Source organism: Tauraco erythrolophus, chromosome 2 (assembly GCF_009769465.1).
Source record: "Tauraco erythrolophus isolate bTauEry1 chromosome 2, bTauEry1.pri, whole genome shotgun sequence".
In the NCBI taxonomy this organism is placed as follows: domain Eukaryota; kingdom Metazoa; phylum Chordata; class Aves; order Musophagiformes; family Musophagidae; genus Tauraco; species Tauraco erythrolophus.
Genome location: NC_141466.1, coordinates 107,521,161 through 107,546,579, shown reverse-complemented (window position 1 = coordinate 107,546,579; position 25,419 = coordinate 107,521,161). Strand labels below are relative to the sequence as shown.

Genomic DNA, 25,419 nt, shown 5'->3' with positions numbered 1-25,419 from the left:
GATGAGAAGCACAGGGGAGTGAGGGCATGTCACCACAGTATAGGGGTGATGACAAATGAGCCACATCCCCCTGTGAGGAGCTGGGCCAAGCCTGCAGAGCCAGGGCATGGAGAAGGTGAGTTACTGTGGCCAGCTGGGAGCTGACTGCTTGCTGCAGGCTGTTCTCTGGTGTGGCAAGCTGGGCATCGGTCCCGTTAGGTTGAAAGTTTACAAGGTTGTGACTGTGATTCTCCTTAAGCAGTGAAGTTTGCCTGCACTGCCTAAACAATAGCTGGGCTTCAGAACAGGCCTCCCACTCTGGCTGTCCATCACATCCAGCCACAGGACAGGTATGAGACGTCAAGCAGAAAAGAGACCTTTGGTAAGACTTCAGACAAAAGAGCTCCTGAATGCTCCCGTTATGCAAAAGAGTGAGCTCTGGCATTTGCCTGGTTACTCTGCCTGCAAATACCCTGCGGGGCTTGCCACAGAGACCCATGCTGCTGGGAACACTTTGGAGAAGGATCTGGACAGTAAATAGGAGATAGAAATGGGTTTGCTTTTTGTTTTAAGAATTGCTTATAATCCACCTGGGAGGACACCTGTGCAAAAGTCTACTTTGTCAGTTTGGTTCAAGTCACATTATAGAGTTACCTTTTATTCTGAAATAATTATTTATTAGTGTCTCCCCAGGGGAGGGCAGCAAGTGCTGAATACTAGCCAACATCTGTCTGTCTGAAGTGTGACTGATTTCGAGGTTGAGTTAGAGCCTGCCTTTGAGCCACAGACATGTGAAAAATGAACAAGAAGAACAAAAATATTTTCTTTCTGAAAGGAGAAGCTGTACGTTAGGATTGTTGTTGTCAAAGGACTTCAGACCTTGGTTATTAAATCACTATGTGTGGGTCTTAGGCGTGGGGAAACGATCTACTGAGCAGAGACTTCACTACAGTGCAAGAAATGTTGTGCATGCTTTTTCTTGAGGATGAAACGTTAACAACTTCTTCCATGCTGGGGAAGAAAAATAGCTGTGTAGGCTCATGAGTCAGCTCTTACATGGTTTTTGGCTTTTATCTTCCTGGAGCGCCCCACCGCTGCTGCTGCTCTGCCAGCGCAGCGTGGGTGAGCCTTGGCAGGAGCCCTGCACGAGTTCTGCCGGGTTGCCAGGGGAGGCTGTTGTTTTGGCGTTCTGCCAACAGGCCGTGAGCGGCAAAAAAAAAATAGAAATAATTTTTAAAAAAGAAAAGTAATATTGCGTGCAGCTTGAGGAGAGCTGGGAAAATCGTTTTAAATTGCTTTTCCAATCTAGCTGAGTCCCAGGCTAGCTCTCGCCCGCGCCGGACTACAGCTCCCAGCAGCCCCCGCGCCGCTGCGGCGAGGCCGGGGCGGGAAGCAGCCGGCGGGGGGGCGGGAAGCAGCCGGCGGGCGGGCTGGTGGGGGGTCCCGGCGCCTGCGTGGCCCTGCCCGGCCGGGGCGGCTCGGTCCGGCTGCGGTGTCGCCGTCCCTGTCCCGTGCGGTGCGGCTGGGCTGCCTCCCGGCCCCCGCGGCGGCCGCTCCCCGCCGATGCCATGCTAAGACCAGAGGTCTCCGCATCCTACCAGGAGGTACGGGGGGGAACGGGGCAGGGCTACTGGGCGGCGGGCCCCAGTTCGCCGGGAGGGGCCGAGGCAGCCCCCCCGGGCGGCGATGCCCGACTCGGGGCTCGCTGTTCGGCAGCGTTGCCGCGAGCGCGGTTCGGCTCCGGTCTCTGTCGCTGCGGCTCGGCAGGGCTGTGCCCGCGTCGCCGCCGGGGGCGGGCAGCCGTAGCGAAGCGGGTCGCCCGGCTCACGGAGCCCTGCGCAGCTTGGCGTGCCCCGTCGGGCCCGTCTGCGCCTGCTGAAGCGCGGCCGAGGCGGGTGGCTCTGGCCGTGGGGCCGCGCGCCTTCACCTGCCCGGTGCTGCCCCGGCCGGCCCTCCTCCCTCCTGCGGGGTGGCTGCCAAGGCGGGCTGCATCTGCGCCCGCCCGAGAGAAACGGGTGTGTCGGGGGTGCTTAGTGTCGTGTTTTACCTTTAAAAGCGGTTAAAATAATCGGCAGCGGTGCTTCTGAGTGCGTGAGCTGGGTGCAGCTGGGCGGTGAGGGCTGTCCTAGCCAGGAGGCGGTCTGCCGGGCGTGAGAAGCGACTTTGGCACCAGGGCTCTCCCGAGTGAGGCTGAAGGCCGCATTATCAGCCTGCCAAGAGCCCGGGGCAGCGCCTCCTCTGCATATCAATGTACCGGCTCCCGCGACCGGAATTCCTTGCTCGCTCCTATCTCTTGTGCTAGAGATACAGGCTGTTTGTGCGAAGTTCGGCAGCGATGCGGGCTTGCAGCAGGTCGCTTTTGTTTGCATCTTGCAGGCGAAAGGAGTGCAGGTGTTTGCCTTCCTCTGCGTGTGATGGGTGGTTCGGGGCTCTGTTTTAATGTGTTATAATTTAGTTTAGTACTATCCGTTCAGTTTCAACTTCTGGTTTTCCTGCCAGGCTAGAAGGCATTGGAAGGTGGTGAATCAGTGGACCAGCAAGAGGCCTGTATGGGCAAGTTCTCCTTTTACCTAAGAGGGTTTCATCCAGTAGGAAAGTTTTATCCCATGATTATCGTAGATTTCATAGATTTCTAGGTTAGAAAAGACCTTAGAGATCATCCAGTCCAACTGTCCCTAATCTCCCATTAAACCATATCCTTAAGTAGTTCATCCACCCTTTTCTTAAACACATCCAGGGATGGGGACTCAACCACCTCCCTGGGCAGCCTATTCCAGTGGCTGACAACCCTTTCAGAGAAGAAATACTTTCTGACATCCAACCTGAATCTCCCCTGACTAAGCTTATACCCATTTCCTCTTGTTCTATCACCCATCACTAATGTAAAGAGCCCTTCCCCCACCTCCCCACCATCCCTTCTCAAGTATTTGTAGGCCATAATCAGGTCTCCCCTCAGCCTCCTCTTCTCCAGGCTAAACAGCCCCAACTCCCTCAGCCGCTCCCCATAAGTTTTATTTTTCCAGCCCCTTGACCAGTTTAGTCGCCATGAGGATGACATGAACTCGTGTAAGAGCTTGTATTTAGGGGAGGTACTTGAGAGAGTTAAAGAAGTCGCATTGATGCCTGAAGTGTGGTCTGGACTATGCATATTACGTTTCCACCTTGTGTGTCAGCCACCACTGACACTGCTCTGTATATTTGAGATTGTCCCAAGCTCCGTGGCACAAGTCTAGATGGTGTGTAAGTGCAGTGGCTGCATTTCCATCCCTTTTCCAGCACCTGGGGCAGTCTGTGATGCTCCTGGCCTTAGCAGGGATGTTGAAATGTCTGGAATTGCCTTTTCTGAGCTTCCGTTTCCCTGATGCCTTTCTGTGTGCAGGACTGAAAAGGAACTGCCAGGCCATGAGCAGACTTCTGCAGTTGTTGCTTGCTTAGCTGCACATGCAGAGCCCAGAGGAATGCTGAACAAAGGTCTGTTTCATGCCCTTCCTGCTCTTGACATCCTATCCCATCTCTGCATCCTATTGCAAGCTGAACTGCTCTGCAAGTTTATATTCGTTCTCGATTAGCACCATGCTTCACCTCTTTATCAAAAGCAAGATGTAGGAAGAGCTGACTTGTTGAGGGTGAGCACTGTTGGCGTATGCTGGGTTCAGCATTGCCACTTGCCTTGATTTAAGGATTCTGTGAAGTGTGGAGAAACTAGAATCAGCTGTCCTGCAATAATGCTGTGCTGGCTTCCCAGTTTTTAGAAGACTGTCACTTAAAATGGCTATGAGCTGTTGGGTTTGTAGGTCTGTGCTGCTATGCCGTGTAGAGTCCCTGCTCTGCATACTGTACCCTCAGAACGCTGTGGCTGAGCCGTGAACAGGGCTAAGCTCTTGGTGCCCTCAGAGGGTATATGCAACTTCACCTCTTGTCAAGTCAGGTGCTCAGGATTTGCAGTGAAATTAGTTGTTTTTAGGGGGTCTTAAACATCGGCTCAACCTGCTCACTGCACCTGAGGTAATGTTAGTACTTCTGCTTTTGACTAGCTGTCCTTCACTGGTTTTATGTGTGAAAAGCTTATGAAACTGTGTCTGCCTTGTGAGCAGAGATAAGAAAACTTAGTTGCGTATTGCTTGTTTTTTTGTTTTGTTTCTAAGGAATGCTGAAAAGTTACATTATCTGAGTTTTTCTTCTCTTCTCTTACATGTTGAAGAGTCGCTGTAGGTTCTTGAGAGGATAAGAAATGTTGCATATTGTGTTCTTGTTCAAACTTGTGTTGGGATCTCCTTGCTGTCAGAAACAGAATTCGCTTACCCTCTACATAACCTCCGTTGATGAGGTGCCTGTACCTGGGGAACCGTGGCTGAACCAGAGAGGTGTGGGAGTCAGCTGAGAAACTGCAGGGATTTTGTAACTTAGGTTAAACTTTTTGCATCAGCTCTGGTGTGAGGAATTTGCAGGAGTATAATTTGAACTGGCTTCTTAGCTGATTTAGCTTAACCAGTACAAGAGGTTCAGTGAATGCTCTTCCTGTGACAGAATAGCTTATTTTGGCTCAGGTAAACAAATAGAACTGGTGTGGTTCTGCAAAAAGGAGCAGTCTTAATTTTCCTGTATTTGATGAAGATAATTGAAAATAAGTGTCTTTGGTTGGACCCTGGTAAGTCTCCTGCAAATGAGCTGAGTTTAGCCTATTAGTTACTTCTTCACTCCATGCCTTACACCATGGGAAATCATGCTTTATTTATGGCCAAAGCATTTTAAAACAACTGGGTTCTTGCTTTCAAGTTGCTTTGCATGGTGGAAATGAATACAGAAATATGTCAGGAAATGATGGAGACTTTACATCAGACTTTGACTATGTAAAATGAGTGGACTCTTTCCTCATAAGTGCAAATCATGATCTGTTAATGGTATAATGATGATCATTTCAATACTGAATTAAAGTTGGGTGAAAGAAAAGCACTTCCTTATGGATACATGCATATTACTGTTGAGTAAGTTGGGGGTGTAAAGTTTAATAGCGTTCAGTTTGTCTGCTGCATTGACTGTGCACCCGTTTTCCTTGAAATAGGAACAAAGCTAATCTCCCTAACCGAATTAGGTGGGTGATGCTGAGTGTTTAGTTTGGACAGTTACTGTGCAACACATGATACACTGTAAGCTTATGCCCTGGTTTGCCTTGCTGTAATTTGTATGTCGTTCCTGGCCATGAAAGAAATTTGGAAAACGTACAGGAGACACTTTATAGGCATATACATCTGATGTGACAAGCTTCTGACTATGACGGAAGTGTCTTGGCAGTTTGGGCCCAGAGCTCTGAATAGCAAAACAAGAAAACATCTGGCCTCTGTGGCTGTTTTAGAAACACTGGAAGACTAATTAGTTGCATAACCACTAATATATAATAATAATATGTGTAGTGAGCTCAAACAAGTACCAGAAACGCAGGGATGTTTGATTTTTGTCTTGTAATGACCCACCTACCTATGCGGCTGAGACCGCTTTTGAGTTACTTGCCCTAATACCTGTCAAAATGCAGCTCACTCTTTATGCACCTCTTTATTAAGAGGTGCTAATGCTCTGTTTGCTGGTATGTGCTGTGCTTTGTTTACGCCTAAAAATACCTTCTTGAGTGACAGATTGACGTTCCTGCTTATTTCATTTCAGAGGACATTGCCCTAATTGGGGGTTTAAAGTGAGCTGAAGCTGCTAGGGAAACAATTCCTTTGATCTTGAAAGAAAAGGTGATGTTATTGTTGAAGCAGCAGAGTAGAAGTAGGTTAAATTTAATGTGCTGTCTTTCTCTTTTTGCAGCATGCAAGTCACTTAATTTTTAGCTCTAGGTCTACATAAATGCTGCTCTTGTGAACAAGTGGAACAGATGCTGGGTGCTCTTGGACTGGGGGCATGTTTTTGTGTGTTTGGTTAGTTGGAGCCTCTTTTATTTGTACCATAGAAATTCCAGCAATTGCAAGTTGAGAGCATGTTTGGAAATTGAACCACTGTTTTAACTACACAGCTGAGTGAAGATGTGGAGCGAGTGTCTGAAAACCCAACAGATGAGAGAGAAGGAGAGATGGAAGTTCATGAAGACGCCAGCTCTGTTATTTTACCAGGTGAGAACTATTGACACAGAAATTACTAATTTTATGTGCCTGAGGAGTGGCTTCTTTGTGTGGGTTTAGTTGTTTGTTTTTTATTGCACTTCTGAAAGTAAACAAAACACTAAGTTACTTATTTTGGGGAATAAATGCTGAAGGAAAGCCAAGGAGTTTTTCCAAGGATTGAGGTGAGAACATGTCTTTGTCATGAACTGTGCTCAAAGAAGATTCAGCACGTCTGGTTCTGAGATGGCTTAGTATGTAATTTCCCTTTACGCTGCATCTTACCTGAGCTGCAGAGTCTGTGATGGCAGTGGATGGCGAGCAAAGTCTGTGCCACATTTACACGAGCAAGGTGCAATATTGAACAGGTGTGCTTTTCAACAGATTTTAATTAGACTGTTTGGACCTGCTGTTGGAGGGTGTGGGGCAGTGTTAAATGGGCTTATTGCAGCTCAGATGTCGGCATTAGGGTAAGCCAACCTGAAGTGAGTATCCCCTAAATGCTTTGCAGCTGTCAAGACATACTTGTTTCAATAGTGCAACTTTATACATATTAATGTCCTAATTTCCTTGGCTGCCATCTCCTGGCAGTGAACTTGGCAGCACATGTGTGACGTGGACTTACAAGAGGTTATGTGTTCAATAGGATTTACTAAAAGGCTGGTGTTTGCCGTGGTAAGGAGCAAGCATCAAACTGTGCTAATATAGTTGAAGGGCAGAGTGTGGCATGGCCTGAGAGGGCCCAACTTGTTACGTTACACCAGGCAGAGACGCCGGCGTACAATACGCCTGCTTATCTCCTCTCGTGTGATGGGTTTAGCGCTCCTCTTGCGTGTTCAGCTATGTATCGCTCATCATCAAAGCATGACGTGTAACTCAAGAGCACGTGAACTTTTTTTCTTACAAGTGTTGCCAAAATAAATGGTGAACGCAAGGAGTGTGGGGAAAGCAACGTCTGAGCACAAGTGAGACTAAGTGTGAAGAACTTCAGAGAGTAAGCTTGGAAAGCAAGGAGACTGTGAGAGTTGGGTCTTTTTCTAGCTGTGATTGGAAGAATCCTTTTGTGAAACGTTATGTAGTATGCACAAGGAGTTATGAAGTAGTCTAAAAATGAGAGGGTAACAAATATCTAGGGACTTCTAGCGTGGTGGAGGTGCAATGCAGATATCTGTTTAAGAGCATTAGAATATTACATCTTTCTGCTTATACATATGCTGAGTGTATAAAAGTCACTTCAGACTGGGAGGGGGGAAGGGAGTTGTTTTTTCCAGGAGGAAAAATTGACCATCAGCAGACTTTTTTTTTTCTTATGAACTTTGAACTTTGTTTCTGAGTTGTCCTTCTTGGAAGTGAACCTTATTTCCTGCCTGCCATGTCCTTAAGCTGAGTGCCAAATTCAGCATGTGAAAGAGGCACAATCTTTGGATGATTATGCTTCATGCTTGAGAAGGAAGCATCTGTCTTGACTGATCATCAAAACCAGCAATAGTTGTGGCTTTTTTAAATCAAGCTGAGTTTGAGGCTTACTTTCTTATCAAGTGATTGATCCTTAAATGAATACTACATAAATTCAGCCCAAATATCTGTATTTTAAAGTCCTAATCCATGTTCTGTTTGGTTCCAGATAGTGAACTGGGTACCACTGCCCCTTCTTTGCGTTTCAGCAAGACCTGCCTAAAGAATGTTTTTTCAGTAATTCTCCTGTTTATTTATCTGCTGCTCATGGCTGTAGCTGTGTTCCTTGTCTACCAAACCATCAGTGACTTCAGGGAGAAGCTCAAGCACCCAGTGATGTCCGTCTCTTACAAGGAAGTGTCCTTGTACGACGCACCTGGTAAGACCTGTAACAAACAAAATGGGTTAAGTTGTTGTTCATGTTTATCTTGGATTTTTTAAAATTTTTGGTGTTGATTCTCCAGGGGCCAGAGAAAGTAGAATGCTTTGACCTAGGTCTTTCACTTCCTCCTAATCTATCTTGTGTTGACTTTGCACAGAAATATTAATGTTGTATGGGATATTTTGAGAGCTTTCATGCCAATAACATGAATGACAGTAGCTGTGGAGCATTATGCAACATTTGATAGCTAAGAAATGTTTTCATACTCTAGAATGAGTCCTCTTTCGGGGGGAAAAATGATAATTCCTTATGGGAATATTCCCAAAACTGTATAATTCTAAAAGGGTAGCACATAGGATGTGCATCAGGACCTCAGTGCCGCACTGGACAGTGAGATGTTGTTGGCAGTAAAGAAGGAGAATTTTTCAACCACAAAATAACCACAGTGCCACTTTCTGCTTCTGTTCTGCATTGTTTACAACTTGGTGTTGCATCAGTAGGTGATGAACATGTGATGTGACTGCAGGGAACAATGTTGGCATAAAAATGCAGCATGTCATCAGAAAACTGTGTTGCAGTTTGCAGGAGGGATTACGCCACAGAAGCATTTTTGAATAGTGAGTTCTATCATTATTATTTTTTTTTAATTATCCACTAACCATTCATAAATAGAGCTGTGGTAGCAACTGCAGCTCAAACAGTCATAGGTCAGCTTCCAATTTAAAAATAACACTTTTGTTTGAAGTGTTTCCACATTTTACAAATAACCACTCCCGTAATTGTGGCTGAAAGGTGAGTGTTTCAGGTTGTTGCTGTATTCCTGTGGTTGTTTTTCTATATGGTCAGCTAGGCTGAACTCTGTAAGTAGGTCCTTGCAGTTGGGCCATATGGATTTGACTGTAAGAGCAGGCTTTTCCCATTTTTTTTTTTTTTTTTTTTCCCCACATGAGCTTTTCATACATGAACAGAGCAACATACATATAAATCCAAAAGTATCGTCAGCAATCCTTGCCAGCTTAGAGAACCTAAATTAATGTGGCCCTTTACTTCACTGCTCTGCTAAAGTGATGAGATGGCATGTTGCAAGCGTGGACCACTGAAGAAAGAGAGACAATGTTTTTAGACGGGTATATGCGGACTGCTTTGACGTCTCATGTTTTGGCAGACAGGTCATCTCAGTTGTGTGAGTTAATTGTATCCAGTAACTCAAATCGTACTTTTCCTTAGTAGTTGGTCTAGATTATCTTCAAGCAAGCTTGTTTCCAATAACAAATGTGGAATGTGTGGCATAAACAGGATTGTTGGTTTTGGGCCTTGTGTTTTGCTAGCCTTCTACAGCTGAGGTGACTGAGGTTCTTTTAATGCATGTTGTTGGTCTGAAATGAATAGGTTTATGGTATGTATGAATTTCCACACAGGTGAAGTAGTAGCCTGCCTACCCAATGATGTAAGTAATAAGGGATAGTAACAGTTTGTACTTGTTTGATGGCGTTGAGTTTTATCCTGACGCTGTATTCAATGAACAGAAGATTCTAGATGTTCTGAAGAGCATCTTTGCACTTTTATTAGATGAATGGTCTTTGATCTTTCATCTATAGTACATACGTTATTTTCAATTAAAATTTAACATGTTAAATGATAATACCTGAAAACATGTACGTGCTGAAATGCTATGTGTCCCATTTGACTTCAGTAGTCTACTAATGTACTTTACGCATTCATTTCTCTTGGAGTGAGAGGGACTGATGTAGGAGCTGCTGGCTTGTCGGGAGACCAGGGAAACTTAGTAGCTTCTGTGAACCTCGAATTGTTGTAACAGAACATGAACCCTGACTTTTTCAGTGCATGGCAAGGGTCCTGTCCTGATGCAGCTGGCACTTCTGTCCTGCTCCAGAAAAACGCTGAAGCACATGGTTTAATTTGATTGTTTTGCTGGATCTTGAGGATAGCTCAGTATCCTGTGGGATTAAATCCCAAAATGAAAATCTATGTACTTGGAAAAGAAATCATCTCTCTCCAATGTTTTTTCTCTCCCGAAACAGGTATTGCCTTTTACCCAGGCAAGGCTCGGCTGCTTAGCTGCAAGCATCATTACTATGATCACATTCCACCTCTCATAAATCCAGGTCAGCCAGGAGACATTGAATGCACCACTCAGAGAATCAACTACACAGATCCTTTTACTAATCAAACTATGGTAATAATAATAATAATAATAATACAGTAGAGCAAAGCTTATTCAGTGCGGGGTTTTCTGCTCGTAGTAGTATTTGAAAGTAATACTAAGTGCTGCAAAAATCCTTGCTTCTAGTATTTTTCAGGCCATCTGTCCTTTTCTTTTCAGAAATGAGAAAGACAGTCAGTGTGTATGTGTGTTACGGAAGATCAGCTGTCATGTGGGTGTGTGCAGCATGAAAACCTGAATGAGACAAAATAAGTCATTTTTCACAATGCAACTCTCACTTCATTCCTCTCTTAAATGAACTGGCAAGCGTACTCCTTGATGTGGTAAATCTAGCTTTGAATCAGATTCAAATCTGAAAATCTAGATTTCAATCTAGATTGAAAGCAGCAGAAGTTACTCCACTAAAGCAGGATAGGTTACCTCTTTTTGTATGTTTGCTGCGGATTAGGTACTATTTTGTCATACTTGGTGCCCAGTTAAGATTTTTCCACGCATTTCATTACACTGAAATGCTGTGAGCCAATAAGATGGGCACATTGAGTGATTGTCTTAAATTGCCCTTAAAAATGCAGGGAATCTAGCATCTGCATAAATAACTGTTCAAAAAATAAAGTATTAGATACGGTCATTTGTATCTAAAGTGGTTGCTCAGATTGTTTTTAAGGAAACTAAACATGAACAAACTAACTATCCAGGTACCTATTTGGTCAGCTTTTTTCCTCTTCATGTTTTGCCTTTCATCTAGTCACTATTTCTTTCTGGGAAGCAGCTCCTTGGTATATTTGAATGTAATATTCTAGGCGCAATTTCCGGCGCAATTTCTGCCACTACTATGCTCTTTTTGTGTGTTTTAGCAAACTAAGAACCTGCATTTTATGCTGCGTGGTAGATTTGCTTAGAAGCTTGCTGATCCAGATAGGCTCTAGTCTTGCAGTGGAATGGAGAGGCACTGAGACAGAGACCTCTGAACCATGTAGAGCCCTGTTCACATTGCCTGAGTTTGCAAGCAGCAGCTTGCTGTTCAATATAATGCCCGCACTACTTTAAGTTGTATTCTACCTGCTAGTGGTTTTTGTTGTGTTTTTTTCTTTTTTTTTTTTTTTTTCCTTTCAGCAGCTTGCTTGAGGTGCTGGGGGCTGTGAAACTGTTGCTCTTTCTCAAGGAGAAGCCTGATGTTCTCCACATCAGACTTCACGTTAACTTGTTTCATGTCAAGAGCTGAAAGTTCCTAGACTTTAATGCTCAAAACAGTTTTGATTGTCTTTCTTCAGAATGCAGTTTGCAGCGCCTTGACTGGTAATTCTGCATGAACCCAAAGGACTATGGTAGAACTAAAGCAGATTTCTTAGAGGAACACTACATCTTGACGTAAAGACTTAATTTTTAAACTAAGAGGAGGGATTCAGTTGGCATTCTTGTTAAATGTTTTAATAGACGTATACTTAGTAGTGGCCAAGAAAATGTCAGTGTGTATTAGGTTTCTGTTTCTATAGAGTATTAGTGACAGATGGCAAATTCATGATGAGCAGGAAATGAGGATTGCTTTGCTATTCTCACTATCTCTCTGTTTGCTTACAGAAGTATGCTTTGGTTGTTCAAGGCCCTCGTGATGTGAAGAAAAAGGAACTGGTGTTTTTGCAGTTTCATTTAAATGGAACAGACCAAGATTTTAGTGCCATTGACTACCTTCTGTTTTCTTCTTTCCAGGAGTTCATCGACAGGTATGTAAAGGGATGAGCCTGTAACTGCATTGAACTTGCTATAACAATACTAATGAAAGCAGGGCTTTTTTTAGTAAAAATCAGACAGGCATTTTTATTTTTTTTAATGTTTGAGTTATGTTGATGTTAATGTCTTAGGTTAACTAATCTTACTATTTAGAAAATGAATTGAGGACTTTTTCAGTGACAAAAACCGCCCTTCAGCTATGCTTCAGCCATTTGTTGCTGCATTTTCTAAAAGTTTGATGTTTGTGCTGACTTACTGCTGTCTGCTGCTGTGGGTGATCAGGAAGTGTGCTGTCCTGGGCAGCGTGCTCAGGAAGTGCACTGAGAACACTGTTTTTCTTTTTAAAAGCAATTACTGTAAAGATCAGATCCTTAGATTGATTTGTTTTGAGAAAGATTAACAGTATTTCTTTGTGTTACTAGCTTTATGTAAGATTCCACAGAATGATGTAATTTCATATGTGGAGTATTCAAAATTGCTTTGTATTGGTTTGACATTGGTGCCATTGGAGTGACTGTCCTGCTTTTAGCTGGGACAGAGGTAGCTCTTCTTTTTAGCAGCTGGAAGAGCTCCATGTTTTGGTTTCAGTCTGAGACTTGCTCTGAGAAGAACGCGGACAGCGCACTGATGTTTATAGTTGGCACTGAGGTCTCAAGGACTTTCCAGCTGCCATGTTCTTGCCAGTGTGCAGGAGCACAACAGGATAGGGGGGAGCATGGCCAGGACAGGGGGGTCCACGACTCTCCTTATGATTTGTACTTGGATTTAGGATTGAGGCCAAACTGGTCAATTAGTATTCCATATCATGCAGCGTCATGCCCAGTGCAAAAGTGGGGGTCAGCCGGCAAGAGGTGGCTTTTGCTTTTCCAGGACTCTCACTTTCGGACTCTCGGAGTGCTCCCTCTGTCTCGCTCTTTATTTTCGGGCCTCTCGCTTGTCCGTGATTGTGGTGTCGGGACTTATCGGTTTCGGGATTGTTAGTTCGGGACGAGACGGGCCTCAGTCAAGGGGTGGTGAGCAATTACACTGTACATCACTCGTTTATATGTATTTATCATTGTACATCTCTGTATATATATATTAGTAGCAGTAGTAGTAAATTGTTCGTATCTCAACCCACGGGTCTCTTTTCCTTTTCTCCTTTAATTCCCTTCCTCATCCCCGGGGGGTGGGGGAAGTTGAGCGAGCGGCTGTGTGGAGTTTAATTGCCGGAGTGGCCTAAACCACGACACTGAACCTTCTTTGAATTTTAACAGGAGTGGAATTAATCCTGTCTTGAACTTTCTTGAAAGCCCCACCCTTTTTCCTACCTTGTGAGAATAAATTCCATAAATAAGAGTTTAATTTTTGCTTTAATTTAAATTAAATTTCTGTTCTTCTCTCTGTGATCCAGATTAAAAGCTAGTCAAGAGAGATTAGTCAGAGTGAGACCTAATAGAAAGCCTTAATTTGGCAATAGTCAGATGCTCAGTGAAAAAGGGATGGGGATAAAGGCCATATGCAGAACAAAATTAGGTGAGGGAGGGGAAGAGAAAACAGATTTTATTGTAACAAAACATTCTTGAGGCTTGGACGCAATAATACTGGTGCTTTTCAGATGGAGCAAAGACTGCAAGTGTTTAGTCACAGTATCTCTAGGTGGCCAAAGACCAATTACCTGAATTTGCTTTTTACAAAGCATTTCTACTTCAGTGAAGGAGAGCTCTTAAGTCACTAAGTACTTTCTGTAACTGTACTAAAACACCTCATAAAATGCTAATGTTCTAGGTATTTTAGGCATTGATATTTTAGGGTGAGAAAATATCAGTTAGGAGTAGTGACATAGGTGGTGCTACTTGTTCCTTCTGTGTTGTTTTTTCTCACTTTTCGTGGCTCTTGTCACGGTTAGTGGTATGTGCAGTGGGACCGATTCCAGCAAGGTGCACAGCTGTTTCTACACTGCAAGACACAAGCGCCGTCTGAGACCACCCTTTGTGAAACACAGAGCAGAAGGCACAGTTGTGTTGCATCTGGTTCCTGGCTCTTTGCCGAATGAACTGACCTACCAAGACACAACTTGATCTATGCATACTCAAGTCTTGGAAGCCACGTTCCTGTGCTCATTGTATCAATTTGCAGATAACACCATTTTAAAGAGCTGTTTCTTCCCGAGTTAAAACATGTATATTCTACTTAAGCTGGCAGTGTTTCTGCAAGCAAGCTGCAAGTCTGCGTGCTGCTGTCCCAAACGCTTGTGCCACGTGTTGTGCAAAGGCAGGTTAGATGTGCAAACCAGCAATAAGCAGTAGTGCAAAGGCCCTAGCTTCAAGGCAGTGTTCGTGCCAGTGCAGGTACGAATCATCTGTAAGCTGCCTGGGAGAAACCTGGATCACAACCTTCTACCTCCAGGTTTGCCAGGTCAAACTGGTTAGATGGCAGAATGAGTCCCTGAAGAGATGGGGGAGCATCGCTTTGTTCCTAGAGAAGCTGCCTTGTCTCGGTGGGGGAAGGCACCAGAACTGGAGCCGGGAGAGTGAAGGCTGAGCCTGGGTTGTGTTTGGAATGAAGTGAAAAGGTAGGAAACGGTGGTGCCTGTTTGGGGATGCATCCTTTGTGCCTGTTTGCAGCAGGTCGTAGGAATGCGAGCTAAAACTGGTTTTGAACTAACCCAGATAATGGTAAAATTGGCACAGGTAGGTAGGCCTTTAAACTTAGTAATAAACGATGCGCATGTCTAGGTGAAATACAGTAAGAGAACCAGTTGTGTGCAAGAGGCCAGTAGTGTCTCCTTCGTAGCATCCTCCAAACCTTGGTACAAATTGTATGGCTTGTCTTGCTCAGTATCGTGTGTCGCTGTCCTGGGGCATGAACTGGACAGGCTCAGGGCAGGTGGAAAGTTTACGTTTTCTCCGGATGATGAAGTGCATGTGAAACCGTGTGTATATGTGGAATGTACTTGTTCTGCCCAACTTCCAGCAGAAGAGAAAATAGAAATGATTTCTGGTTCATCGGCGGATGAAAGGAGAGAAGGTTAGCACTCCCCTTGATAAGGATGGAAGAGGCCCCAGTGGCCTGTACAACACGCATATGGTTAAGGCACTGCCACCTACTTCGTGGCATCTAACCATGTTTTAACCATATCCTGGGCTGCATCCAAAGAAGTGTGGCCAGCAGGTCAAGGGAGGTGATTCTGCCCTTCTACTCTGCTCTCCTGAGACCCCGCCTGGAATACTGCATTCAGCTCTGGAGTCTCCAACACAAGAAGGACATGGAGCTGGTGGAGCGGGTCCAGAGGAGGGCCACGAAGATGATCAGAGGGCTGGAGCACCTCTGTTATGAAGACAGGCTGAGAGAGTTGGGGCTGTTCAGCCTGGAGAAGAGAAGGCTCCGGGGTGACCTTATAGCGGTCTTCCAGTACCTCAAGGGGGCCTACAGGAAAGATGGGGAGAGGCTGTTCAGGAGGGCCTGTTGTGATAGGACAAGGGGTAATGGTTTTAAAATAGAGGGAGGTAGATTCAGATTGGATATTAGGAAAAAATTTTTTTACCATGAGTGTTGTAGAACACTGGAACAGGTTGCCCAGAGAGGTGGTGGATGCTCCATCCCTGGAGACGTTCAAGGCCAGGTTGGACGAGGCCCTGAGCAACCTGATCTAGTTGGAGATATCCCTGTTCCTTGCAGGGGGGTTGGACTAGATGACTTTTGAAGGTCCCTTCCAGCCCTAACCATTCTATGATTCTATGATCTCAAATCACAATCCAAAACCCACTGAAACGGTGAGAAGAGTCCTGCTGTGTCTGCACCACGGTTTCTGTGTAGACAGTATTATGCACAACTCACTTTCGCTTTAAATATTACTGTTGTACCAGTTGCTCTTGATTCCATTAGCAGGATGCTGTTAGTTCCCCTCACCCTACAGTTTCATTCAGTGAAAACATTTGAAAAGACAAACATGGTAGAGCGCCCAGAGCTACATGATGTTGCATTGTGTGGCCCCACAACAATCTTTAATAATAGCCAATCCTGCTTTGGCAATGGTGGGCTTGCTTGGAGGAGGTTCTGCCTTCTTTTCTGCTGGACTGCTGATAGGAGATTGTGCTGCTTTGTCTAAAGGTTTTAACTTGGTGCGAAGGAATTCAGCCATCTCTGTCTTCTTCTTTCTCTCGTAATCTCTCCACCTCTGCATCATCAAGAAGAAAATCTCTTTTTTGTCCCTGAATCAGTTCATCCTCTCTTTTTTTCTCCATCTTTGTTTTTTCGTTTTCTGGGATTGCTACCAAACTCTGTAGCTCTTTCTTAAGGTTCATAATGTCTTTGCACAGCTGGATGTCATCCATCATAAACCTGAGCAATAATCATATCAGCGAGGGCTGCTGCGAGCATCAGCCATCAGCAGTGATAAAAATGGCACCTAGAGACTTGTATCTTTAAGGGGGTTTTGAGGCACAGCACGTGGTGAGGACTCAAGTAGGGCCCGGTTGTTTCCATCAAGGGTTTTATTCTCTGCAGCTCTTCTGTTAAAATGGGATCAACAGGCTGCGTAAAACTGGCACTGCTTGCTGGTCTTGTTCTGGCCCTGACAGAACACTGCTGCACTGTGTGCCATTGTCGGCCCGTGAGTTGGAGGGATACTGCCACTGGCTTTTTTCTTATTTTTTTTTTTTTTAAGACAGTGGCAGCTGCTGTCTGTACCATATTAATTGGAGGGAAGGAAATAATGAAACCCTTGCAAATTACCGAAACAGTGTAGCTAAAAACACAAGTTCCTTTCCTGATCTGTCATTAGTATAATACACGGGTTTAAGAAAAAGAAGAAAATCCTCTGAACATGTTACGGACAAACTATTGTTAGCGTAGCATGTAAAATAACTTACAGTCATGTGGGATAATGAATACCAGTCTGAACAGGTCAGAGATTATTTAAGGGTCTAAACAGAGCTCCATGTTCACATCTCTGGTCTGGATTGCTGCATGCACAGAAATAAATTATAACACAGAAGGGTCGAGACTTTTGGTACCATATGCCATCTGACCCTTTGTTAGATCCCATGGCTGTCAAGAGTTTCCCAGTCTAGGGGAAAGCAAAAGCAATACACACAAATTGGCTTTGACCCATCTGTGGTGTTGCTGTTGCATTGGAATCTGCTGGTGGGACGTCCTAAGCTGCCTCTGGCTCTTGTGAGTTGGTCCGTGGAGGTTGGAGTTAGAAGGATCCACTGCACAGCTAGAGCCCAGTCCAGCACTAGGTTAGCAACTCCCACAGCTGGGACAAATACAATCTTTCATGGTCTGATTGATCAGTCTGTGCTGAGGCAATGGGCTCCCTTTTAGTCGTTTGAACTTCAGTGTTACCAGAGAGCATGGACCAAGGGGAGACCAGGGCTTTGTAGTTCACCTGAGCGAGACGGTGGCCTCTTGCACTTCTGTTTCTTTGCTGTGATGTAGGAATTTTTGCATGGTCTGAGGTACCATTAATATCTTGGGAGAGCCTGGTGCAGAGTATTCCAAGAGACTTAGACATCTAAAGGACAGCGTAATAGGTAGAAGAACTTACTGTGGGGGAGGGGGAAGTGCAGCCTTTGCAGGTTGTCTGTCTTTGAGGTGAAAAGGGAATTAAAAGAAACTGTCTGCCTGGAGAATTGTTCTTCACACTCAAATCCCTCGCCTGTCTTGTGTTCGCTTAGTTGCATGTGGTTTTTAAGCTGTGTTATTTGCCCTCTGCTATCGTTTGTGCAAAGCTTGTGCCTCTCTACTCTGCTCCACCCCCCATCCCACTCCTCCTTTTTTTTCCCCTGACTTTGTGACAGTGGTCTGGATTATGGGCACATGCAAGGAGATGCCTTCTCTGATCACTTCTCCTAAGGTACTATTAATCTTTTTCAAGCCTACAATTACTGTTGAAGGCGAAGTATACTACTGCTGTCTGCTTACCATGTAAGTTGTGGCTGTAACGTTCAGCTCTGTCATAACTTCCTGCCTCAATTTTCCATGTTGGTTTGGAAAGTTTTTCTAGGATGCTGTATTTAGTCATGCATCAGGCATATGACTGGCTGGCAGAGTGCTAATTAATGTATGTTCCTCTTAGTGGCAGAGCACTGTCCTCTTCCGTACTGTCCCATCAGCTGCTGCTGTACCCATTTACCAAAGGAGGAAGAAATAATTTTCAGATTAAGTCTCCCTGTGTCGTTGGTTTGTATGGTGAGGGGTAGTCAAGCAGTGGGCTGTGTCCTGATGCTTTGCTCATGTCTTCCTTGTGAGGGTTAGAGAGGTGCACTGCCATCCTGTTAGGCTCACTAAACTAGCAGCTAATGTCACAAATCCATCAAGATGTTCCTAATATGCTAAAATGCTCTTGGAATATCATTTGTCTTGATGGGTAGCAAAGCGTATTAGTTTTTCTTTCCAGAAGCGCTTCTCCTTTCTGTTTGTATGCACAACGGAGTTCTGTGTTTGAGCCCATCACCTGAAGCCCTGACTTGAGAGCAATGGCTTTTCCAGGTTTTGCTTTCCTGCAAACGTGTGCGTATTCATCTGTTAAGCCCGAGCAGGCAGCGTAGTACAGAGTAGCCATCAGTATGATACTCTTTTTATCAGTCTGTGCTCTTGCTGCCTTGTAGACAAGACATCTTGGTTTGCAGGAAGGAGCCCCAGTTCTAAAAACTAAGGAAAAAGACAGGAAAAGTGCAAATGGACCCGATGCTGGTATAGGAGAAATCTTCCTGATTGGTCTGTTCTCTAGGACAAGAGCTTGCTTCTTCAGCTCTGCTTTTTTTCCTCGCTTCTTTGCACCTTCCTTTTAAAGACCAAAACACTTTAGTCTCCCAATAGACCTAGCCATGCACACCCTTCTGGTGTGAGCGAAGTACACTCCTTCCCTTCATCTGGGAAGATGGATTTAACCCGAGTCAAAACCCTTTCCCTTGTCTCCAGGCCCAGCGCAACCTGACATATCTCTGCAACCTGAAATCTGTCTTCAGTAAAAATCAGCGGTCTGTGCTTTAACGATCTGTGACTCATCACAGTGGTTTACCCCTTCATCTCAAATGAAACCGTGCTGAGAAACCAGCTGCAGGACCAGGCTTATTTCATGGAGATGACATGAAAGTGGCTAAAATAACACTACTGAGGAGTTGCAAGTAAAGAGCGTAGTTAGTACACTGTGTCCTGTGCAGTTAGTAGAGAGAGGATGGAGACCAGGTATGCCTTGGAGCTGCCTCTTTACCACTTGTGGCATGAGGGCTATTGGAAGCCTCAAAATGGCTTACAGTCACAGTATTAAAAAAGACACAAAGCAGTCCTGCTGTTTGGGGCTACAAATATCTCTGCATATTGGGAAAACAGCCATGTTGTTGCAGATGGGAGCCTTACACCAAAGGTATAGTGTTCCCAAAATAATAGGAATACACTAAATGTAAATTTCAAAGCATTTTAAGTATGTATACATTGCAACCAACTTACTTGCATCCTAGAAATGGGGTGAAGCACCCTGCCCTGCCTCTAGGCTGTTCCTTCCACCTCTTGCTTCCTAGCATTGTGGCGAGTTGTTTCCTGGGGTCCTGGCTCTGCTCCTTTCTGTCCCAGAGATGACATGAGCAGAACGAAGCTCCTCTATAAGGCAGAACAATCCCTAGGGGCAGGCAGAACTCTAGGGTGGTAGGGCACCAGGTAAGTCTTCTGCAGTTAAGAACACATGAATGCAAGTGCTACAATTAATTAAAACATCACTACGAACAAGGCTTTAGATATGCTGAATTTTAGCAGTTGAAACATAAAAGGAATTGTGAACACTTTTTGAAGTGCCTGCAGGTCTGACATTCTCCTGCCTACAGCGCTCAGATACTGCTCTGAGTTTGGTCAGTAATGTGACGGTCTTTTTCCTTTAGTCCAGAAAAAGCAGAATTCATGAAGGACTGTGAAAGTTCATATTCCAGCTGGAAGTTTTCTGGAGGCTTTCGAACTTGGGTCAAGATGTCCTTGGTGAAAACAAAAGAAGAAGATGGTAGTGAGACTGTTGAATTCAAACAAGAGGTAAAAATAAAAAAAAAAAAATCCTCTGATAGAGTTTTTTGGAACCTCTTAGTTTATTAAGAACCAGTTACTGCCACGGTTTTAATGATAACTGGCCAACAGAACCAGTTCTTGGAGCAAACAGCAATATGAGTTGGAAGAAGAGTCGGTGGGTTGGTTGGTTAAGTGAAACATCAGGAGCTTGGGTTTTGTTGCGTTGCATCCGTTCCATCACTTGCCACTGAGCAGTTTTGGCTGCACCGTTACTCGCTTCTTTCTTAACGTGGGGAGGTTCTGTAAAAATGTCTTGGTTTGTGTGAGACTGTTGGTTTGGCCTAGTGGCAAATCTCAGGAAAACGTCTCCTAACAGGGAAGCCAGAAAATCCAAGCCTTGAAAGTGTTATAAGTGACAGCTGTAGTCCGAGTTAAGGGTCCAAAGAGACCGATGTAGAAATACTAACATGGCTGCCTTTAGTTCATTGTGGGGAACAATTGCCAAAGGAATTGTCTGAATAAGAGCTGGTATTGGAAAGAGGTATTGTTTAGGTTACCACAAGGGCTGATGTTAGGATGAAGAGGTAAACATAAGCCTTGTATCCTTTGTAGCATTCTCATGTCTGCTTTTTGTTTGGGTTTGGGATTTTTAGCTGTTGAGTATCCTTAGAAACATGGAGTAACTTAACTTCTTGCATCATTTAAAACTAGAAAATATGCAGGTGGAAGATGCCAACTTAGCTAGAGATGGAAATGAGTTTGACTTTTCTTCCTGTTCTGTTCATGCTAATGGACAGGAGAATAATTGTGTTTTGAGTTTGTTGTCTTCCTCCCAGTGTTGGTTAGAGAGGAAGTGTCTCATCAGTGATGAGAAATGAGAATTTTAACAGCAGTCCTCTCCAGAGATTATATCTTTCCAAGACTACACTTTCTCTTGGTCCATGGTATGCTTGGAAAGAGTACTTTTTGGACATTGAAATGAAGCAGAACCTTCAGTTCCTCTATCTTCAGTTCTCACAGTTAGGGCCTTAAGCGGCAAAGCCTTAAGGGAAGAGCAACACTGTGACCATGAGGTGGGTACCCTCCTGCTCCACTGGAGGAGGACAGGAGGCGAATCACGAAGTCATGCAAGCCCCGAGCTAATGCCTTAGTTTGGAGAGGAAAGGATGCATCAGTCAGCTGCCACCACGTAACTGCCAACAGCAGTTGTCTGTCTGTCTGTCATCACCTACAGCTCCGTATCACTTGCCATTTGGCCTTCAGCTAGTGCAGGATTTTTGAAAGTCCTCCTGTGTGTCCCCAAGTCTAACGTGTCACAAAGTGGAAACAAAAGGCTGACTCAAACTCAGAAAAAGCTGAGCTTTTTGTGACCATAAACATCTATGTAGTCCAGCAGTTACGGACTCCCCAGTCATCTGGGTAGGTGAACACTGTAGGGTTGTTTTTTGTTTTGTGGATTTGTTTTTGATAAAACCTAGGAAATAGGAGTCGGTACAAATGTGGATTTTGTTTCAGATCCCTGTTAATAATGCAACAGAAGTTGAAATAGCTCAGACATAAATTGTACTTGCTTTGTCTGACAGTATGACGTCTGCCCAGATTGCGTAAGGAAGTCCATTAGCCTTTCAAATCTAAAACTGGGAGACAGCATACCGGAAAGATGGATACAAATACTAGGTCAAGTAGCACAGTCAGTCCGTCTGCTAACTAGCCCAGTAGTCACTGCTTCGCCTTTTCTTCCTTTCGCCTTGCCTTCCTTTAGCTTTGTGTACTGTTTGTTTCCTGGTGTGCAGTTTTCTCCAGTGAGTATATTTGGGGTGATGGTACGCTGCAAGAATGGAATGAGCTGTGGAAGTACAGGGTACATCTGCAGCAAAGGTGTTTGCCCAGAAAACACGAGGTGGTGAAACTCCCGTGTGCTCTGAGTGGACACACAGTGTTGTAGATCCCACTTCTACATGAGCGCAGCCTAAAATCTGGTCAGGGCAAGGTGCGTAGAGAAGACAGATCAAAATCTTGAAGTATTTGTAAAGAAACTAAGCCATGGTAAGACAAGAGGTTTTTGTAGTAGGTCCTCCCTCCTATAATGTCTGCTGAATCCCTGTTTTCTTGTCTATAGTTCCTGTCACAATCCTGAAATGAATTTACAGTGCTGCTGGATTTGTTACTTCCAGTACAGTATTAATGTGGGAAGAGCAGCAGTACTCCCTTGTGCACACACCAAGACGTACACACTCCTTTGAGGGCTGGAGAAGGGAGAAGTTCAGCTGTAACTCCCTTGTGCTTTCCTGTTAGGTAGCTGCCTGGCTCGTGAGCGATTTATATCATCTCCTAGTGGTGAGGTCAGTGCGAACTGTGGTGTTTGTTGTTGCCTGTGTACAAACCCCATGTAGCTCCCCTCTGGGCTGGGGAGTGTGTTACAAGGCAATAGAAATGTTCTTCCAAGGCCTGATGTCTTACTTTGCTGATTGTGGTTTGCATGTGGCTGTAACGTCAATCCGATGTCCTAAACGGTACCCTGATGGAATTGTGCTAAAGCTCTCTGCCAGTCAGTGCTAGTTTCATATGGTAACCTAGTTAATGGGCAGTACTGGGAAGTATGGTTTTAATTGTTAAGATCTAGGCTTCTTTCCCTTCCATTTCCATTCTGCACTTGCTGGCGTCTTCTAGTTTATTCTGCAACTGATTTTTCAAGAAAAAAAAGTTTTCCTGCCGCCATCATGTAGTTCTCTGGTAAATAAAAGTAATTTGGCATTCACTCATTACAACTTCCCAAATGCTGTCTTATTCCAAGTAAAAAAATTTTGTATATGAAATTATTAGATAATAAAATAAAGGCCCTGGCTACCAGTGTGAAATGGTATTGCAGTGTTTTACTGAGTGAGAAACAGGAAAAGAATGAACATGAGACAGATGGAGAAACTGCCCTTTCCGTGTTTTGGGAGCTTATTGTTCCAGCTAGAGGAAGGCTGAAGTAGAAGTCCTGAAACAGTCTGCTGTTTTCACCTTCATACAAACTTCTTTTGTTGCACAGAAGACTCATGATACCACTGAATAAAGTAACACCTTTTTTTTCCCCTCTCTCCAGACTAGTGTGGTGAACTATATTGACCAGAGAACTAAACCAAGAAGTGACCAGCTGTTTTTTGTGGTATTTGAATGGAAAGATCCCTTTATACAGACCGTCCAAGATGTGAGTAACACTAGTCCCTTTTTGAGTCGTTGTCTGACTGTACGTGCTCATGGGGTGTGTGTGCGCACATGCCTCTGTTACCTCACTCCAAGCAGAAATTCAGAGGAAGAGTGAGGTTGCTTCTGAAACTTCAGTCTAGGCTCTTCCTTCTATCCAGTAATGCACAACTCTGCAGAGGTCAAGATGCCTTTCCCTTCACTTGGTGACGCTCAGCATTCTGTTTGCAGCTAGAGGTACACGCAGCTAAGAAAAAGCATGTGTCCCTTGTGCTCTAGCAAAGTGTAGCTTCAGGTCAAGTCTGAACTTTTTGCTAAATAAGTGTGCTTGGATAAACTGATTTAATGACTTTAGAATTTGGTACTGCATTCAAACGCAGAAAAAGCACTTTTAAATTTAGCTCCACACGCTGCAGCCAGAAGCATGTGACGTGCCAGGCAAGACCACTATCAGACACTGGAGTGCTTAAAGGGGTGTAGGTGTGCACTGTGGGTACAGGTGCTTTAAGTGTGTGAGTTAGATCCTGTTTGCCTAGTGTTATAAGGGAGAAGGTCAGATACAGTTGCCTTTCCCAGAAAAACACAATGGCAAAGCGTGCAGAGACAATCTGTTTAAAATTTTGCATTTAAAGTGGCCCTGCCTGACAGCCAAAGCCCCTCACCAGCAAAATCCACAGCGTTCTTGTTTTCTTGCCCAAAACCAGAGTGTGAACGCAGACTCTGTGCTGGAGGAGCTGGTAGTTGGTCCTTTGCCCTCCTGCTGTCATGTCTGCGCTGGGGCCAGGCCCCTCCTTGGCCTCAAGAGCCCAGTCTTGCCCCTGGTACCTCTTGCTCTTCTCTGCCAGATGGGCTTCACACCTCTGCTGCCTTCGAGTGGAAAAGCTGCCCTTGATCTAGTGGATTGGGGGTGCTCGTTTCCTCTTGCTGAAGAGGCCATAGTTCACAAGCACTGGCAGCCAGTGCTGCTGCTTTCAGGAAGATTAACAAATACAGAAAGCCACCAGCTGGAGACCACCTGGCTCAGGTAGTGACCTAGTGATGCTGTGCTCGTGCTGACTGTCAAGAGGTGCTGACTGTCAAGAGTTGCGGACTCCATGGTGACTCTCACCACTGTGTGCTACTTTATTGCTGCCTAAGCCTAACTCTGCTTGCTTTCTCTGAGATCCTAGAAGTCATCCTCATGCCTAGAGGTGCAAGGAGAATTGCAAGCTATAAATAAACTTTACTACTACTAAACTTTACTACAGTTAAAAATAGAAATATAGAATACATGCTGTAGGTCTGCAGAAACAGTTGCCGCTGTCAAAAGCTGGTTTAGCATTACAATGCTGTCTTGTTAAAGCTTTCCAGTAGCTGCTTCTTTTAGCTTTGTCTTCTGGAAGATCTTCTTTAATGTGACTGCTTATTTTTGTTAATCTTTAAATAATAGAGTAAATTTAATGTATAATCTTAAAATTAGCAATCTAACTGTATCTCTCAAATTTTAAACAATTCAGTATCTTGAAATAGTCTAAAAGGAATTTAGCAGCTCATAGTGTTTTCTTCCTGATGGAAGGAATCAGAAAACCCTGGTATAGAGAAGGCACTACAGGCCACCTTTGCAGCGTAAATGAATGTACTGCAAAACACTTCAGTTCAAAAAATGGAAGAATTTGGTTTTGAGTAAGAATCATATAAACTGAGTCAGATGACGAGAATAATATTTTTAATTTCTTTCAGATTATCACAGCAAATCCCTGGAACATGATTGCTCTTCTTTGTGGTATCTTTTTGGCTCTGTTTAAGGCAGCAGACTTTGCTAAGTTAAGTGTGAAGTGGATGATCAAAATCCGAAAGAGACATCTGAAGAGGAGTCGTCAAGTAATGAACCACATAAGCTGAGACTAAGGCTGACTTTTTAACCATTCATTGCAAAAGGGATAGAAAATAACTGGAATAAACTTCCATCAGCAATACAGCACTTAAAGATGCAAAGCAGGTATGTTTTCTTGCAGAAAAACGATGACTGGAGGAACAGCCTGGTGAACTGGCCTTTGAACTTCGGAAAGGAGCTAACTCTAGGACAAGTCTAACGAACTCATGCTTTTCTACTCCAAATTTAACAAGCTTACCTCAGTGTATGGGGGGAAAAGGAGAGAAGTCACTGATGTTCAGAAAGTCAGCACTGTAGTGGTTAAGTTCTAAAAAAAACAGACAGTGTTTGAATGCTTCTCAGAACAGGAGACCATTTAACTTCTGCAGGAGCTGTGACCAGCATCTGCTACTGTAACGCAGTCACTTCCTTGACTGGGTTTAGTGGAAGGTAAAGCACTCAACAGACCAGTCTGGCCTCCCCTCTCTAAAGTATGTGTTAAAACAAAATACACTGGAATTTTATGATGTGTCATTTTTGATTGAAAGTATAGTGACTTTAAAGAAAGTACACA

The 25,419-nt window shown here is 44.3% G+C and overlaps 1 protein-coding gene and 1 non-coding gene across 3 annotated transcripts; both read left to right on the top strand.

Annotated features, from left to right (window-relative positions):
* The first annotated feature begins 1,511 nt into the window (after window positions 1–1,511).
* Window positions 1,512–24,953, top strand: PACC1 (proton activated chloride channel 1). 2 transcript variants are annotated; one of them, XM_086631712.1, is made up of 8 exons: window positions 1,512–1,583; window positions 5,990–6,086; window positions 7,807–7,908; window positions 9,954–10,108; window positions 11,675–11,817; window positions 19,687–19,831; window positions 22,893–22,997; window positions 24,713–24,953. In XM_086631712.1, exons 1-8 carry the CDS (start codon window positions 1,548–1,550, stop codon window positions 24,872–24,874), a joined length of 945 nt encoding a protein of 314 aa, XP_086487838.1. In that variant the 5' UTR covers window positions 1,512–1,547; the 3' UTR covers window positions 24,875–24,953. The 2 variants fall into 2 exon arrangements, with proteins under 2 accessions (XP_086487838.1, XP_086487837.1); XM_086631711.1 differs by having other exon boundaries at window positions 7,699–7,908.
* Window positions 14,812–14,939, top strand: LOC147529280 (U6atac minor spliceosomal RNA). The gene has a single exon (XR_015222062.1). It is a non-coding gene; the product is annotated as a U6atac minor spliceosomal RNA (small nuclear RNA).
* Window positions 24,954–25,419: the final 466 nt, after the last annotated feature.